At 53.7% G+C, this 19,244-nt stretch overlaps 1 protein-coding gene across 1 annotated transcript in view; it reads left to right on the forward strand.

Annotated features, from left to right (window-relative positions):
* The first annotated feature begins 277 nt into the window (after positions 1-277).
* LOC140189077 (NF-kappa-B inhibitor epsilon-like) overlaps positions 278-19,244 on the forward strand; it is a 42,575-nt gene continuing 23,608 nt past the window's right edge. Inside the window, exons 1-4 of the mRNA XM_072245779.1 lie at positions 278-656; positions 4,748-4,850; positions 13,772-14,018; positions 15,901-15,989. Coding sequence (XP_072101880.1) covers positions 406-656; positions 4,748-4,850; positions 13,772-14,018; positions 15,901-15,989 — 690 coding nt within the window. The 5' untranslated portion in view covers positions 278-405. The remainder of the gene's footprint in view (positions 657-4,747; positions 4,851-13,771; positions 14,019-15,900; positions 15,990-19,244) is intronic.

Below are 19,244 nucleotides of genomic sequence, written 5' to 3' on the forward strand. Positions count from 1 at the left end.
CTACATACCGTCCGGATCACATCCTCACTCCCCTCTCCACTCCGCGAAACTCCAGTCCCCCAACTCCACTCCCTCCCAATCAGCCAAACTCCCCTGTCCCCCCTTACACCCCTCCATCCCCTCACACCCTCCCTATCCCCCTCAACCCCTCTCATTCCCTTCATTCAGCTCATCCCTCCTCATCCTCCCTCATGCCCATCATCCGACTCAATCCCACACTTTCCCCCTCATTTCGCTCCCTCACTGAGTGACGCCGTGTTAAAGGGGAGGGCAGCTGCCCCTCGCCTTTAATGAGCCGACGGCGACTTTGTGCTTTGGGGAATTTCCAGCGGCCCCGGGACATTTTCTCATCCGGATGCGGAGCTCAGGACGGGGAAGCGAGCGGCCCTGCACCGGCACCTGGCCATGGAGCAGTGTGCGGGCAGCGGCGGCACCGAGCCGGGCCACGGCGGCCTAGGAAAGCTGCAGGCCTGGGAGCCCGGCGCGGCCGATGAGCGATGCGAGTCCGCCTGCGACTCGGCCTACGGCTCCGGCCTGTTGGAGAGCTTCAGCTCCCGCTGCTCGCTGGCCGAGAGCGGCGGCGACGAGGCGGCCGAGCCCGCCGAGCCCGAGGAGCGGTTTGAGCCCTGGAGCTACCTGAGCGATGAGGGGGACACGTAGGTGCTCGAGGGTGGGGAGGGAGGGGAGTGAGTGAGGGGGAGGGGAGTGAGGGAAGGGGAGGGGAGTGAATGAGGGAGGGGAGTGAGGGAAGGAGTGAGGGGGAGGGGAGTGAGGGAAGGAGTGAGGGGGAGGGGAGTGAGGGAAGGAGTGAGGGGGAGGGGAGTGAATGAGGGAGGGGAGTGAGGGAAAGAGTGAGGGGGAGGGGAGTAAGTGAGGGTGGGGAGGTGAGTGAGGGGGAGGGGAGTGAGTGAGGGTGGGGAGGGAGGGGAGTGGGAGTAAGGGAGGGAGGGATGGAGTGAGGGGAGAGGAGCGTGAGTGAGGGTGGGGAGGAGAGGGGGAGTGAGGGTGGGGAGAGGGCGGTGAGGGTAGGGAGGGGAGGGGGAGTGAAGGAGGGGAGGGGAGGGGGAGTGAGGGAGGGGAGGAGGAGTGAGGGTGGGGAGGAAGGTTGAGTGAGTGAGGGGAGGGGGAGTGACTGAGTGAAGGGAGGGGAGGATGTAGTGTGTGTGTGTGTGGGGAGGGAGTGTGTGAGTGAGGGAGGGGAGAGGGAGTGAAGGAAGGGGAGGGGGTAGTGTGTGTATGGGGGAGGGGAGTGTGAAGGAGTGGTGGAGGGGAGTGAGTGGTGGAGGGGGAATGAGGGAGGGGAGGGAATGGGGTAGGGGGAGTGAGGGAGGAAGAGGGAGCGAGCATGGGCTGAGCGAGGGTGGGGTGATGGAGGAAGAAAGAATGAGAGGGAATGTTGAGGATGAAATGGAGATTCAGAGGCCAGGAGTCAATTGGACGGGTTGCGATCATTCTCTTTATTGGTGGAATGAGGGGGTGAGCTTGTCAGGGTTTTGAAAATCACGAGGGGTGAGATGGGGTCGATCTGAAGGATGGACTATAAAAACTGAAAAGCAATGACATGATGTGAGAGGGGAGTGATTCAAAGATCCGAGGGGTATGACATTCTCAGAGAGGGCAGTGGGCAGATATAACTTCTAATCTGTGCTCTGTACCTGTGGCTACGTGAACATGTTTTTGATTGTACTCGAGCTGTGTGTATGACAGTAAAGAGACGGCTACGATCACAGTGTGTAGAAAGCATTTGGGATAGCAGAGGAATCTGGGCTGAGTGGAAGTGGGATCAGTGTGAAAAGGCATCTTGGTCAGCAGGGAGGGCCTGTTCATTCTGAGAGCAAACCTTCCCCTCGGGATGGCAGGTAGACATCTGCTGCTCCCCTTCAACCTGTGGTTGTGGGCTATTCTGTCCCCCTGGTCTAGCAGCTGGCAGCTTTGGTTGACCCTCTTGTCCGAGAGATGGTTCTGAGGGCACTCTCCCTCCTTGGGGGTGGGGGGTGTGCAGAGGGAAACATGGGCCCTGTGCCTCCGGACCACCTGCATGGCCTGGGGAACTCCAGGGACATCCTCAGAACTGAGGCACCACTCTCAGTAACAACTAACAGAATCAGTGAAAGAGCGCCCAACTAGGGAATTCAAACAGACTGCAGTAACGGTGCAAATAGAAAAACATTCAATAATTAGAAATAAATATTGAGAACATGAAATGAAGAGTCCTTCAAAGTGAGTTCATAGGTTGTGGAAACAGCTCAGTGATGGGGTGAGTGAAGTTATCTCCTTTGGTTCAAGAGCCTGATGAGGGGTACTAACTGTTCCTGAACCTAGTGATCTGGGACCTGAGGCTCCTGTACCTTCTACCTGATGGAATCAGTTCAGAGTTGAGGTTATCCTCTCTGGTTCAGAAACCTGATGGTTGAGGGGTAATAACTGTTCCTGAACCTGGTGGTGTGGGACCTGAGGCTCCTGTACCTCCTTCCCGATGGAATCAGTTCAGAGTTGTGGTTACCCTCACTGGTTCAGGAGCCTGATGGTTGAGGAGTAATAACTGTTCCTGAACCTGGTGGTGTGGGACCTGAGGCTCCTGTACCTCCTTCCCGATGGAATCAGTGAGAAAAGAGCATGGCCTGTGTGGTGGTGGTCTTTGATGGCTAAAGTGTTATACCTGCCCAGTCATCTCCCCCTCTCGCCTCATTTCAAAGACCCTAACAGTCCTTCCAGGTGAGGCAGCATCTCATCCGTGAATCTGCTGAGATCCCGTCTATTGTGTCCGGTGCTGCCGAAGAGGCCTCCTCAACATTGGTGAAACCCATCATAAATTGGGACACCGCTTAATTGAGCAGAACTTCCCAGTGGCCAAAGATTTTAATTCCCATTCCCATTCCCACTCCGACGTGACGGTCCGTGGCTGCCTCTTCTACCAAGATGAGGCCACCCTCAGGGTGGAGGACCAACACCTTGTATTCAGTCTGGGTAGCCGCCAACCTGATGGCATGAACGTCGATTTCTCCTTCTGGTAAAAAAAAAAGGTTCCCTCCTCCCCTGCCTCTCTTCTTCTATTCCCCCATCTGACCTCTCACCTCTTCTCACCAGCCTATCACCTGGTGCCCCTCCTTCCCTTTCTCCCACAGTCCACCCTCCTCTCGTATCAGATTCCTTCCTCTCCAGCCCTTTACCTTTCCCACCCACCCGGCTTTACCCATCACCTTCCAGCCATCCTCCTTCCCGTCTCCCCCACTTTTTTATTCTGGAGTCTCCCCCCTTCCTTTCCAGTCCTGAAGTAGTGTCGCAGACTGAAACATCGATGGTTTATCCACTTCCACAGATGCTGCCTGCCCTGCTTAGTGCGTCCATTGGGATCTCCGGCGTCTCTTGTGTTCATTATAAGAGTCAGTCCACCTCAGAATGGCAGGGTAGCTCAGCGGTTAGTGTGACACTGCTGCAGCTCGGAGCATCAGAGTTCTGAGATCAGTTCCGGCGCCCGCTGTCCGGAGTCTGGACATCCTCCCTGTGGACTGCCTGGGTTTCCCTGGGCAGCTCTAGTTCCCACCCACGCCTCAAAGATGCGCCAGTTGGTAGGTTAATTGGTGATTAGGCTGGAGGTAGAGGTAGGTGGAGGCAGAGGGAGGGAGAGGTAGAGAAATAGAGATAGACGGAGGTAGGTTGATAAAGGTCGAGGGAGGTAGATCTGTAGACGCTCACTCTCTCAGCTCCGATTCCAGTTCCAGCACTTTAAGGAAGGATTAGAAGGTTCCAGACAGGAATTTACTGGAATATTTCCAAGGGTGAATGAGGGATTTAGATTATTAGATTATGAGGACACTCAGTCCTCGCTTATTGTCATTTAGAAATGCATGCATTAAAAAATGATACAATGTTCCTCCAGAAAGATGTCACAGAAACACAGGACAAACCAAGACTAAAACTGACAGAACCACATAATTATAACATATAGTTACAACAGTGCAAAGCAATACCGTAATTTGATAAAGAGCAGACCATGGGCACGGTAAAAAAAAAGTCTGAAGTCCCGATAGCCTCATCATCTCACGCAGACGGTAGAAGGGAGAAACTCTCCCTGCCAGGAACTCCAAGTGCTGCAAACTTGCCAATGCAGCACCCTGGAAGTACCCGACCGCAGCCGACTCTGAGTCCGTCCGAAAACTTCGAGCCTCCAACCAGCCCTCCGACACTGAGCTCCGAGCACCATCTCTGCTGAGTGCTTCGACCCCGCCCCGGCCACCGAGGACTCGGGGCTTTCCCCTCCGGAGATTCTGGATCACACAGTAGCAGCGGCAGCGAAACAGGCATTTCAGAAGTTTCACAGATGTTCCTCCGTGCTCTCACTTCTGTCTCCATCAAATCAGGATTGTGCACGGGACCCTACTTGACAAATAACAGATATCATTCACCGGAGTGGCTGCTGCCATCTTCTCCTCCCCCAAGATTTCGGCTCCAAGGTTGGACTGAGGAAGTGAGGGTTGTTCTCCTTAGGACAGGGAAGGTGGACAAGATCAGGATTGGTCGAGATGGTGGTGGGCTGGGAGGATGAATGGAAGTTACTCCCAGTGGCGGATGGTTCAAGGAGCCGGGGAGGTGGATCAACCAACTCGGGAGGAGATAGCAGAGGGTGGGCACTGAAGTTTTCAAGAGGGAATTTGGGTGGAGTAACTTGCAAGGCAGCGGGGGAGATGGAGTTGGACAGACTTGGTGGCCATCCGTGACCTGCCCTAATGCTGGGTCTATTTTGCAGGTTCCTCCACCTCTGCATCATCCATGAAGAAGAGAGGCTGGCACTGGCTTTCATCAGCCAGTCCGAGACAGCCTACCTGAACTGGCAGAATGACCTTTTCCAGGTAAACGGGCATCCCATGCTGCTGGGACCTGTGCACCTGCTGGTTGCACTCAGTGCGAATCCTCTCACCCCTCCCCTTCTGCCCTGTCACACTCTCGTCCCCTCCACCACTCACCTCCATCATTCTCTCGTCACACTCTCTTATCCCCTCGACATTTCCTTTCACCACCCCCCTGTGCGGGACCCCATCGCAGCCTCTCATCCACTCCCCTTCGAAGTCCCCCCATATATGGCCCTGTCACACACTCTCGTCCCCTCCCCTTCACCATCCCCCTGTATACGGCCCGTCACACTGTCTCGTTCCCTCCCCTTCACTGTTCCCCATCCTGTACCCCATCCCCTGTGTACACGGCCCCATCACACTCACATGTCCCCTCCCCTTCACCATCCCCCCATACACAGCCCTGTCACACTCTCTCGTCCTCCCATCACCTCCCAGTCTCTGTCACTATTCCCACTCTCCCCTCCTCCGTCTGTCCATCACTCCCCCTCACCTGATCCACCCGTCACCTCCCAGTCTCTGTCACCATTCCCACTCTACCCTCCTCCGTCTGTCCGTCACTCCCCCTCACCTGATCCACCCGTCACCTCCCAGTCTCTGTCACAATTCCCACTCTCCCCTCATCTGTCTGTCCATCACTCCCCCTCACCTGATCCACCCGTCACCTCCCAGTCTCTGTCACTATTCCCACTCTCCCCTCCTCCGTCTGTCCGTCACTCCCCCTCATCTGATCCACCCGTCACCTCCCAGTCTCTGTCACTATTCCCACTCTCCCCTCCTCCGTCTGTCCATCACTCCCCCTCACCTGATCCACCCGTCACCTCCCAGTCTCTGTCACTATTCCCACTCTCCCCTCCTCCGTCCGTCCATCACTCCCCCTCACCGGATCCACCCGTCACCTCCCAGTCTCTGTCACTATTCCCACTCTCCCCTCCTCCGTCTGTCCATCACTCCCCCTCACCTGATCCACCCGTCACCTCCCAGTCTCTGTCACTATTCCCAGTCTCCCCTCCTCCGTCTGTCCATCACTCCCCCTCACCTGATCCCCCCGTCACCTCCCAGTCTCTGTCACTATTCCCACTCTCCTCTCCTCCGTCTGTCCATCACTCCCCTTCACCTGATCCACCCGTCACCTCCCAGTCTCTGTCACTATTCCCACTCTCCCCCCTCCGTCTGTCCGTCACTCCCACTCACCTGATCCACCCGTCACCTCCCAGTCTCTGTCACTATTCCCACTCTCCCCTCCTCCGCCTGTCCATCACTCCCCTTCACCTGATCCACCCGTCACCTCCCAGTCTCTGTCACTATTCCCACTCTCCCCTCCTCCGTCTGTCCATCACTCCCCTTCACCTGATCCACCCGTCACCTCCCAGTCTCTGTCACTATTCCCACTCTCCCCCCCTCCGTCCGTCCGTCACTCCCCCTCACCTGGATCCACCCGTCACCTCCCAGTCTCTGTCACTATTCCCACTCTCCCCTCTTCCGTCTGTCCGTCACTCCCCCTCACCTGATCCACCCGTCACCTCCCAGTCTCTGTCACTATTCCCACTCTCCCCTCCTCCGTCTGTCCATCACTCCCCCTCACCTGGATCCACCCATCACCTCCCAGTCTCTGTCACTATTCCCACTCTCCCCTCCTCCGTCCGTCCATCACTCCCCCTCACCGGATCCACCCATCACCTCCCAGTCTCTGTCACTATTCCCACTCTACACTCCTCCGTCTGTCCATCACTCCCCCTCACCTGATCCACCCGTCACCACCCAGTCTCTGTCACTATTCCCACTCTCCCCTCCTCCGTCTGTCCGTCACTCTCCCTCACCTGATCCACCCGTCACCTCCCAGTCTCTGTCACTATTCCCACTCTCCCCTCCTCCGTCTGTCCATGACTCCCCCTCACCTGATCCACCCGTCACCACCCAGTCTCTGTCACTATTCCCACTCTCCCCTCCTCCGTCTGTCCATCACTCCCCCTCACCTGGATCCACCCGTCACCTCCCAGTCTCTGTCACTATTCCCACCCTCCCCTCCTCCGTCTGTCCATCACTCCCCTTCACTTGGATCCACCCGTCACCTCCCGGTCTCTGTCACTATTCCCACTCTCCCCTCCTCCATCTGTCCATCACTCCCCCTCACCTGATCCACCCGTCACCTCCCAGTCTCTGTCACTATTCCCACTCTCCCCTCCTCCATCTGTCCGTCACTCCCCCTCACCTGATCCACCCGTCACCTCCCAGTCTCTGTCACTATTCCCACTCTCCCCTCCTCCGTCTGTCCATCACTCCCCTTCACCTGATCCACCCGTCACCTCCCAGTCTGTGTCACGATTCCCACTCTCCCCTCCTCCATCTGTCCATCACTCCCCCTCACCTGGATCCACCCGTCACCTCTCGATCTCTTTCACTATTCCCACTCTCCCCTCCTCTGTCTGTCCATCACTCCCCCTCACCTGGATCCACCCGTCACCTCCCAGTTTCTGTCACTATTCCCACTCTCCCCTCCTCCATCTGTCCATCACTCCCCCTCACCTGATCCACCCGTCACCTCCCAGTCTCTGTCACTATTCCCACTCTCCCCTCCTCTGTCTGTATATCACTCCCCCTCACCTGGATCCACCCATCACCTCCCAGTCTCTGTCACTATTCCCACTCTCCCCTCCTCCGTCTGTCCGTCACTCTCCCTCACCTGATCCACCCGTCACCTCCCAGTCTCTGTCACTATTCCCACTCTCCTCTCCTCCATCTGTCCATCACTCCCCCTCATCTGATCCACCCGTCACCTCCCAGTCTCTGTCACTATTCCCACTCTCCCCTCCTCCGTCTGTCCATCACTCCCCCTCACCTGATCCACCCGTCACCTCCCAGTCTCTGTCACTATTCCCACTCTCCTCTCCTCCGTCTGTCCATCACTCGCCCTCACCTGATCCACCCGTCACCTCCCAGTCTTTGTCACTATTCCCACTCTCCCCTCCATCTGTCCATCACTCCCCCTCACCTGATCCACCCGTCACCTCCCAGTCTCTGTCACTATTCCCACTCTCCTCTCCTCCGTCTGTCCATCACTCCCCCTCATCTGATCCACCCGTCACCTCCCAGTCTCTGTCACTATTCCCACTCTCCGCTCCTCCGTCTGTCCATCACTCCCCTCACCTGGATCCACCCGTCAACCTCCCAGTCTCTGTCACTATTCCCACTCTCCCCTCCTCCGTCTGTCCATCACTCCGCCTCACCTGGATCCACCCGTCACCTCCCAGTCTCTGTCACTATTCCCACTCTCCCCTCCTCCGTCCGCCCGTCACTCCCCCTCACCTGATCCACCCGTCACCTCCCAGTCTCTGTCACTATTCCCACCCTCCCCTCCTCCGTCTGTCCATCACTCCCCTTCACCTGGATCCACCCGTCACCGCCCAGTGTCTGTCACTATTCCCACTCTCCCCTCCTCCGTCTGTCTATCACTCCCCCTCACCTGATCCACCCGTCACCTCCCAGTCTCTGTCACTATTCCCACTCTCCGCTCCTCCGTCTGTCCGTCACTCCCCCTCACCTGATCCACCCGTCACCTCCCAGTCTCTGTCACTATTCCCACTCTCCCCTCCTCCGTCTGTCCATCACTCCCCCTCACCTGATCCACCCGTCTCCTCCCAGTCTCTGTCACTATTCCCACTCTCCCCTCCTCCGTCTGTCCGTCACTCCCCCTCACCTGATCCACCCGTCACCTCCCAGTCTCTGTCACTATTGCCACTCTCCCCTCCTCCGTCTGTCCGTCACTCTCCCTCACCTGATCCACCCGTCACCTCCCAGTCTCTGTCACTATTCCCACTCTCCTCTCCTCCGTCTGTCCATCACTCCCCCTCACCTGATCCACCCGTCACTTCCCAGTCTCTGTCACTATTCCCACTCTCCCCTCCTCCGTCTGTCCATCACTCCCCCTCACCTGATCCACCCGTCACCTCCCAGTCTCTGTCACTATTCCCACTCTCCTCTCCTCCGTCTGTCCGTCACTCCCCCTCACCTGATCCACCCGTCACCTCCCAGTCTCTGTCACTATTCCCACTCTCCGCTCCTCCGTCTGTCCATCACTCCCCGTCACCTGGATCCACCCGTCACCTCCCAGTCTCTGTCACTCTTCCCACTCTCCTCTCCTCCGTCTGTCCATCACTATAGAACCATAGAACATTACAGCACAGAAACAGGCCTTTTGGCCCTTCTTGGCTCTGCTGAACCATTTCTCTGTCTAGTCCCACTGACCTGCACCCGGACCATATCCCTCCATACACCTCTCATCCACGTACCTGTCCAAGTTTTTTTTAAATGTTAAAAGTGAGCCCGCATTTACCACTTCATCTGGCAGCTCATTCCACACTCCCACCACTCTCTGTGTGACGAAGTCCCCCCACAATGTTCCCTTTAAACTTTTCCCCCTTCACCCTTAACCTATGTCCTCTGTGTTTTTTCTCCCCTCGCCTCAGTGGAAAAAAACCTGCTTGCAGTCACTGTATCTATACCCACTATAATTTTATACACCTTTATCAAATCTCCCCTCATTCTTCTACGCTCCAGGGAATAAAGTCCTAACGAGGGGTTACAGTTTGAGGATAAAGGGGAAGTCTTTTAGGACCGAGATTAGGAAAAACTTCTTCACACGGAGTGGTGAATCTGTGGAATTCTCTGCCACAGGAAGCAGTTGAGGCCAGTTCATTGGCTCTATTTAAGAGGGAATTAGATATGGCCCTTGTGGCTACGGGGGTCAGGGGGTATGGAGAGAAGGCAGGTACAGGGTTCTGAGTTGGACGATCAGCCATGATCATAATAAATGGCGGTGCAGGCTCGAAGAGCCGAATGGCCTACTCCTGCACCTATTGTCTATGTTTCTAACCTATTCAACCTTTCTCTGTAACTCAGTTTCTTGTGTCCCGGCAACTTCCTTGTAAACCTTCTCTGCACTCTTTCAACCTTATTAATATCCTTCCTGTAATTTGGTGGCCAAAACTGCACACAATACTCCAAATTCGGTCTCGCCAATGCCTTATACAACCTCATCAAAACATTCCAGCTCTTATACTCAATACTTTGATTAATAAAGGCCAATGTACCAAAAGCTCTCTTTACGACCCTATCTACCTGTGACGCCACTTTTAGGGAATTTTGTATCTGTATTCCCAGATCCCTCTGTTCCACTGCACCCCTCAGTGCCTTACCATTTACCTTGTATGTTTTATGTTGGTTTGTCCTTCCAAAGTGCAATACCTCACACTTGTCTGTATTAAACTCCATCTGTCATTTTTAGCCCATTTTTCTAGCTGGTCCAAATCCCTCTGCAAGCTTTGAAAACCTTCCTCACTGTCCACTACACCTCCAATCTTTGTATCGTCAGCAAATTTGCTGATCCAATTTACCACATTATCATCCAGATCATTGATATAGATGACAAATAACAATGGACCCAGCACTGATCCCTGTGACACACCACTAGTCACAGGCCTCCACTCGGAGAAGCAATTCTCTACTACCACTCTCTGGCTTCTTCCATCGAGCCAATGTCTAATCGAAATACTACCTCTCCATGTATACCTAGCGACTGAATCTTCCTAACTAACCTCCCACGTGGGACCTTGTCAAAGGCCTTACTGAACTCCATGTAGACAACATCCACTGCCTTCCCTTCATCCACTTTCCTGGTAACTTCCTCGAAAAACTCCAACAGATTGGTCAAACATGACCTACCACGCACAAAGCCATGTTGACTCTCCCTAATAAGCCCCTGTCTATCCAAATACTTGTAGATCCTATCTCTTAGTACTCCTTCCAATAATTTACCTTCTACCGACGTCAAACTATAATTTCCCGGATTACTTTTCGATCCTTTTTTAAACAACGGAACAACATGAGCCATTCTCCAATCCTCTGACACCTCACCCATAGATACTGACATTTTAAATATATCTGCCAGGGCCCCTGCAATTTCAACACCAGTCTCCTTCAAGATCTGAGGGAATACCCTGCCAGGTCCTGGGGATTTATCTACTCTGATTTGCCTCAAGATAGCAAGCACCTCCTCCTCCTCTTCAATCTGTATAGGTTCCATGGCCTCTCTACTTGTTTTCCTTATTTCATGCCAGTTTCCTTAGTAAATACAGACGCAAAAAAAAACATTAAAAGATCTCCCCCATTTCTTTTGGTTCCATACATAGCCGACCACTCTGATCTTCAAGAGGACCAATTTTATCCCTTACTATCCTTTTGCTCTTAGTATACCTGTAGAAGCTCTTTGGATTATCCTTCACCTTGACTGCCAAAGAAACCTCATGTCTTCTTTTAGCCCTCCTGATCTCCTTCTTAAGTATTTTTTTGCACTTTTTATACTCCTCAAGCACCTTATTTGCTCCCTGTTTCCTATACGTTTCATACATCTCTCTCTTCTTCTTTATCAGAGTTGCAATATCCCTTGAGAACCAAGGTTCCTTATTCCTATTCATTTTGCCTTTAATCCTGACAGGAATATACAAGCTCTGCACTCTCAAAATTTCTGCTTTGAAGGCTTCCCACCTACCGATCACATCCTTGCCAGAGAAAAACCTGTCCCAATCCACGCTTTTTAGATCCTTTCTCATTTCTTCAAATTTGGCCTTTTTCCAGTTTAGAACCTCAACCCTAGGACCAGATCTATCTTTATCCACGATCAAGTTGAAACTAATGGTGTTGTGATCACTGGAACCAAAGTGCTCCCCTACACAGACTTCCGTCACCTGTCCTAACTCGTTTCCTGATAGGAGATCTAATATTGCATCCCCTCTAGTTGGTACCTCTATATATTGATTTAGAAAACTTTCCTGAACACATTTTACAAACTCTAACCCGTCTACACCTTTAACATTATGGGAGTCCCAATCAATACCGTATGTGGAAAATTAAAATCCCCTACTATCACAACTTTATGTTTTCTGCAGTTGCCTGCTATCTCTCTGCACATTTGCTCCTCCAATTCTCATTGACTATTAGGTGGTCTATAATACAACCCCACCTTTCCTGTTTCTCAGCGCCACCCATAAGGACTCAGTAGACAAGCCCTCTAATCTGTCCTGCCTGAGCACTGCTGTAACATTTTCCCTGACTAGCAATGCCACCCCCCCACCTTTCATTCCTCTGCCTCGATCATGACTGAAACATCGGAACCCTGGAACATTCAGCTGCCAGTCCTGCCCCTCCTGTAGCCAAGTTTCACTAATGGCTATAATGTCGTAATTCCATGTGTCAATCCATGCCCTCAGCTCGTCAGCCTTCCCCACAATACTCCTTGCATTGAATAGACACATCTCAGAAGATTATTACCGCCACACACAACCCTTCTATTTGTGACTTTGCATGAACTTTTAACATCATTTATTTTCACCCCCACTCCACTATCTGCTCTGGCACTCTGGTTCCCATCCCCCTGCAAATCTAGTTTAAACCCTCCCCAAAAGCAGTAACAAACCTCCCTGAAAGGATATTGGTCCCCTTGTAGTTCAAGTGTAACCTGTCTCTCTTGTACAGGTCCCACCTGCCCCAGAGGAGGACCCAATGATCCTGAAATCTGAAACCCTGCCCCCTACACCAGTTCCTCAGCCATGTGTTCATCCGCCAGAGCATCCTATTCTTACCCTCACTGGCATGTGGCACAGGTAGCAATCCTGAGATTACCACCCTCGAGGTCCTGCTTTTTAACTTCCTACCAAGCCCTCTATACTCACTCTCCAGGACCTCCTCACTCTTTCTTCCTACGTCAATGGTACCGATGTGCACCACGACATCTGGCTGATCACCCTCCCACTTCAGAATGTCATGCAATCAATCGGAGACATCCCTGACCCTGGCACCTGGGAGGCAACAAACCATCCTGGAGTCTCTGTCACGACCACAGAACCTCCTGTCTGTACCTCTAACTATCGAGTCCCCTATCACTACCGCTCTCCTCTTCTTCCACCCTCCTTTCTGCACTGCAGAGCCAGACTCGGTGCCAGAGATCCGGTATGCTTGTTGTTGAGGGGAATGGCCACAGGGGAACCCTGCTCTGCCTGCCCTTTCCTCTTCCCTCGCCTGACAGTGACCCAATTTCCTGTCCTCTGCTCCTTTGGTGTAACTACCTCCCTGTAGCTACGATCTATAATCTCCTCATTCTCCCGAATGATCCGGAGGTCATCCAGCTCCTGCTCCAGTTCCCTAACGCGGTTTGTCAGGAGCTGCAGCTGGGTGCACTTCCTGCAGGTGTCATTGTCAGGGACACTGGAGGTCTCCCTGACTTCCCACATCCTGCCTGAGGAGCATTCCAACATCCTGCCAGGTATTCTCTCTACTCTAAACAAACCAAACAAAACTTACTGGATCCTACCCTGGCCTCTCCCTGTTCACGCCGAAGCCTGTTGAGCCAAAGCCGTCCCACTCTGCTCCCTGTCACTCTGCTGCCCGCTATATATGGTGGTCTTTTTTTAAAAACATTTGGCACTCTATGTCACGTGCCTGCGCAGTCTAGCCTCTTTTCCCCGAGCAGTGTAAAACAAAATATAGATAAATGATTTTTTAACATGATGAACATCTCAGCATTTACTGCATTTATCTAAGGTGCCTGGCACTTTAGAATACGTTTTCCTTTCTTCTTGTATCCTGTAAGCTTCGGACACACAGTAGACATGAAAATGCTGGAATCTGTAGCAAAGACAGACTGCCAGAGGAACCCAGTGGGTCAGCCAGCATTGGGCAGGGATGTGGATCAGAAAGGGAGTTGTGGGATGGGGCCAAGTGGGACTGGCTTAGATGGGAATCTGGGTTAGCATGGACCAGTTGGGCCGACGGGCCTCCTTCCCTGCTGTATGACCAAGAATGGCTTCCTTTCAGCATTCAGCAACTCTCCGAGCGTGTAGTAATGATTCATTCCCTCTGGTCCCCAGACTCCGCTGCACCTGGCCATTTACACCCAGCAGGCAAACGTGGTGCGCCAGCTGGTGCTGAAGGGAGCAGACGCGGGGCTGCAGGACCGTAACGGCAACACCGCGCTCCACCTGGCCTGTCAGTACGGCCTGGAGGGGTGCCTGCGCGCCCTGACGCAGCCTGCCTCGGCCAAGGAGCTCGCCCTTGTTGGGTGCAACACCGCTGACGTGCTGGCCACTCAGAATCTGGAGCGGCACAACTGGCAAGGTACGTAGCCGCGCCTTCTTCCGCGTAACCACGCGTGAAGCCTTCTGAATGAAAGTGGGGCTTTAACGCAAACACGAGATTCTGAAGGTGCTGGAAATCCAGAGTAACATACACACACAAAATGCTGGAGGGAGTCAGCAGGTCAGACAAAATTCAAAGTAAGTTTATGATGACAGTACATTCTACAACACTGAGAGTCAGTTTTGTGTGGACATACTCAGTAAATCTGTAGAATAATACCAGAATCAATGGCTGACTGCCCAACCTGGACGTTCAGCCAGAATGCAGTGTTTGTGGAGTGGCATAAATGGTGGACGTTTCACGCCAAGACCCTTCGTCGACACTGGAAAAGAAGGGAGCAGAGGCCAGAATACGGAGGTTGGGGAGTGGGGGGAAGGAAAACCAGCTGGCAGGTGATGGGTGAGACAAGGTGAGGGGGAAGGCAGGTGTGTGGGGAGCCAGGAGAATGAGGTGAGAGGCTTTGGGGATCTGAAACAGGTGCTAAAGGAGAAATGGTCTCCTCTGGCACTGGCGCGGGCGGAAGGATCTCCGAACATGGAATGAGCTGCCGGCAGAAGTGGTAACTTCAGGTTCAATTAAAACATTTCATTGAAGTTCAGATAAGTACAGAGCTGGGGGGAGTCTGAGGGGCTAAGGTTTGGGTTCAGGTCGATGGGACGAGGCAGGATTGGGACAGCACAGACATAATGGGCTGAAGGGTCATTTCTGTGCTGTAGTACTGGATGACGCTAAGTATTTACAGTGGTGGCTGCAGATGCTGGAACCCAAAACAAAGCCCAATGAACTCCATGTGTGACAAAGGCTCTCAACCTGAATAGTTGGCTGTCAACTTTCCTCCTAACCTGCCGGCTTTGAGATTAAAAATATCAAATGTTGAAAGTGGATGTGGAGAGGATGTTTCCTATAGTGGGGGAGTCTCGGACCAGAGGACACAGAGAGAGTGGATGTGGAGAGAATGTTTCCTACAGTGGGGGAGTCTAGGACCAGAGGACACAGATAGAGTGGATGTGGAGAGGATGTTTCCTATAGTGGGGAGTCTAGGACCAGAGGACACAGATAGAGTGGATGTGGAGAGGATGTTTCCTATAGTGGGTGAGTCCAGGACCAGAGGACACAGATAGAGTGGATGTGGAGAGAATGTTTCCTACAGTGGGGGAGTCTAGGACCAGAGGACACAGATAGAGTGGATGTGGAGAGGATGTTTCCTATATTGGGGGAGTCTAGGACCAGAGGACACAGATAGAGTGGATGTGGAGAGGATGTTTCCTATAGTGGAGGAGTCTAGGACCAGAGGACACAGATAGAGTGGATGTGGAGAGGATGTTTCCTATAGTGGGGGAGTCTAGGACCAGAGGACACAGATAGAGTGGATGTGAAGAGGATGTTTCCTGTAGTGGGGGAGTCTAGGATAAGAGGACACGGACTGGATGTGGAGGAGATTGGGGAGTCTACTTGGATGGATTTTACGGTGTTGCTCTTCCACTCTGAGGGTGCCGAGATGTTGGATTGAGAATGAGGATTCTAATTAAAATGGCTGACTTTCGGTGGATGGAGGGGATGCGCTTGATCAAAGGGGTTCCCCAATTTGCGATGGGTCTCACCAATGTACACGAGTACAGGATCCAATAGACGACTTGCAGATTTGCAGGTGAAGTGATGTCTTGCCTGGCAGGGCTGGTGGGGGCCCTGAATGGAGCTGATGATAAGGTCTGGAGCCTATTGCATTTGAATAGCAGGCCGTTCTTGGGGAACAATGACCCCTGGTTGCTGTCATTGCCGCTGTTACCGTGGTGCCTGGGAGAGGGTGATCCTGGCATCTCGGAGGCTCCTGACTAACGTGTGCAATGGTCTCTTTTTGTAGGGTTGACCTGTTTGCACGTGGCGGTTCTGTGCCGAAGGGAGGAGATTGTACAGCAGCTGTTGGAGACCGGAGCCAAGATCAATACACAGGTGGGAACTGAGGAGTCAGGTCCCCATCCACCTCCCCCTCCCCAACCCAAGCCGAACCGTGCCCTCCCTTCCCGGCTCCCTGTCGGGCTCACAGCACCTTCCACTCTCAGCTGTGTCCCACAATTCCACTCTTTTGACTTCTCCCCATAACCTTTGAAGCCCTGACAACCTCCACTTTAAATATTCACAACGACATGGCCTCCACAGGGTCCACGGCAATAAGTTCCTCGTCCTCTGACTGAAGGAATTCAATCTCACAGAGTGATGTACATGTGTCATGGGGATGGACACCTTCATCCCATCCAGTCCATGATGAAGCATTGAAACATCGACCTGCACCCGGTCAATCTCTCCACACCCCTCCCACCCATGTACCCAACACTGAAACATCGACCTGCACCCGGCCAATCTCTCTCCACACCCCTCCCACCCATGTACCCAACATTGAAACATCGACCTGCACCCGGCCAATCTCTCTCCACACCTCACCCACCCATGTACCCATCACTGAAACACCGACCTGCACCCGGCCAATCTCTCTCCACACCTCACCCACCCATGTACCCATCACTGAAACATCGACCTGCACCCGGTCAATCTCTCTCCACACCCCTCCCACCCATGTACCCATCACTGAAACACCGACCTGCACCCGGCCAATCTCTCTCCACACCTCACCCACCCATGTACCCATCACTGAAACATCGACCTGCACCCGGCCAATCTCTCTCCACACCTCACCCACCCATGTACCCATCACTGAAACATCGACCTACACCCGGCCAATCTCTCCACACCCCTCCCACCCATGTACCCATCACTGAAACATCGACCTGCACCCGGCCAATCTCTCCACACCCCTCCCACCCATGTACCCATCACTGAAACATCGACCTGCACCCAGCCAATCTCTCCACACCCCTCCCACCCATGTACCCATCATTGAAACATCGACCTGCACCCGGTCAATCTCTCCACACCCCTCCCACCCATGTACCCAACACTGAAACATCGACCTGCACCCGGCCAATCTCTCCACACCCCTCCCACCCATGTACCCATCACTGAAACATCGACCTGCACCCAGCCAATCTCTCTCCACACCCCTCCCACCCATGTACCCATCATTGAAACATTGACCTGCACCCGGCCAATCTCTCTACACCCCTCCCACCCATGTACCCATCATTGAAACATCAACCTGCACCCAGCCAATCTCTCCACACCCCTCCCACCCATGTACCCATCATTGAAACATCGACCTACACCCGGTCAATCTCTCCACACCCCTCCCACCCATGTACCCATCATTGAAACATCGACCTGCACCCGGCCAATCTCTCCACACCCCTCCCACCCATGTACCCATCACTGAAACATCGACCTGCACCCAGCCAATCTCTCTCCACACCCCTCCCACCCATGTACCCATCATTGAAACATCGACATACACCCGGCCAATCTCTCTACACCCCTCCCACCCATGTACCCATCATTGAAACATCGACCTGCACCCGGTCAATCTCTCCACACCCCTCCCACCCATGTACCCATCATTGAAACATCGACCTGCACCCGGTCAATCTCTCCACACCCCTCCCACCCATGTACCCATCATTGAAACATTGACCAGCATCCGGCCAATCTCTCCACACCCCTCCCACCCATGTACCCATCATTGAAACATCGACCTACACCCGGCCAATCTCTCCACACCCCTCCCACCCATGTACCCATCACTGAAACATCGACCTGCACCCAGCCAATCTCTCTCCACACCCCTCCCACCCATGTACCCATCATTGAAACATCGACATACACCCGGCCAATCTCTCTACACCCCTCCCACCCATGTACCCATCATTGAAACATCGACCTACACCCGGTCAATCTCTCCACACCCCTCCCACCCACGTACCCATCATTGAAACATCGACCTGCACCCGGCCAATCTCTCCACACCCCTCCCACCCACGTACCCGTCATTGAAACATCGACCTGCACCCGGCCAATCTCTCTCCACACCCCTCCCACCCATGTACCCATCATTGAAACATCGACCTGCACCCGGTCAATCTCTCCACACCCCTCCCACCCATGTACCCATCATTGAAACATCGACCTGCACCCGGCCAATCTCTCTCCACACCCCTCCCACCCATGTACCCAACACTGAAACATTGACCTGCACCCGGTCAATCTCTCTACACCCCTCCCACCCATGTACCCATCATTGAAACATCGACCTGCACCCGGTCAATCTCTCTCCACACCCCTCCCATCCATGTACCCATCATTGAAACATCGACCTGCACCCGGTCAATCTCTCCACACCCCTCCCACCCATGTACCCATCATTGAAACATTGACCTGCACCCGGCCATTTTCTCTCCACACCCCTGCCACCCACGTACCCATCATTGAAACATCGACCTGCACCCGGTCAATCTCTCCACACCCCTCCCACCCATGTACCCATCATTGAAACATCGTCCTGCACCCGGCCAATCTCTCTCCACACCCCTCCCACCCATGTACCCATCACTGAAACATCGACCTGCACCCGGCCAATCTCTCTACACCCCTCCCACCCATGTGCCCATCACTGAAACATCGACCTACACCCGGTCAATCTCTCCACACCCCTCCCACCCATGTACCCATCATTGAAACATCGACCTGCACCCGGCCAATCTCTCCACACCCCTCCCACCCATGTACCCATCATTGAAACATCGACCTACACCCGGCCAATCTCTCCACACCCCTCCCACCCATGTACCCATCACTGAAACATCGACCTACACCCGGTCAATCTCTCCACACCCCTCCCACCCATGTACCCATCATTGAAACATCGACCTGCACCCGGCCAATCTCTCCACACCCCTCCCACCCATGTACCCATCATTGAAACATTGACCTACACCCGGTCAATCTCTCCACACCCCTCCCACCCATGTACCCATCATTGAAACATCGACCTGCACCCGGCCAATCTCTCCACACCCCTCCCACCCATGTACCCATCATTGAAACATCGACCTGCACCCGGCCAATCTCTCCACACCCCTCCCACCCATGTACCCATCATTGAAACATCGACCTGCACCCGGCCAATCTCTCCACACCCCTCCCACCCATGTACCCATCATTGAAACATCGACCTGCACCCGGCCAATCTCTCTACACCCCTCCCACCCATGTACCCATCATTGAAACATCGACCTGCACCCGGTCAATCTCTCCACACCT

The sequence above is a fragment of the Mobula birostris genome, chromosome 28 (genome assembly GCF_030028105.1).
Source record: "Mobula birostris isolate sMobBir1 chromosome 28, sMobBir1.hap1, whole genome shotgun sequence".
NCBI lineage: Eukaryota > Metazoa > Chordata > Chondrichthyes > Myliobatiformes > Myliobatidae > Mobula > Mobula birostris.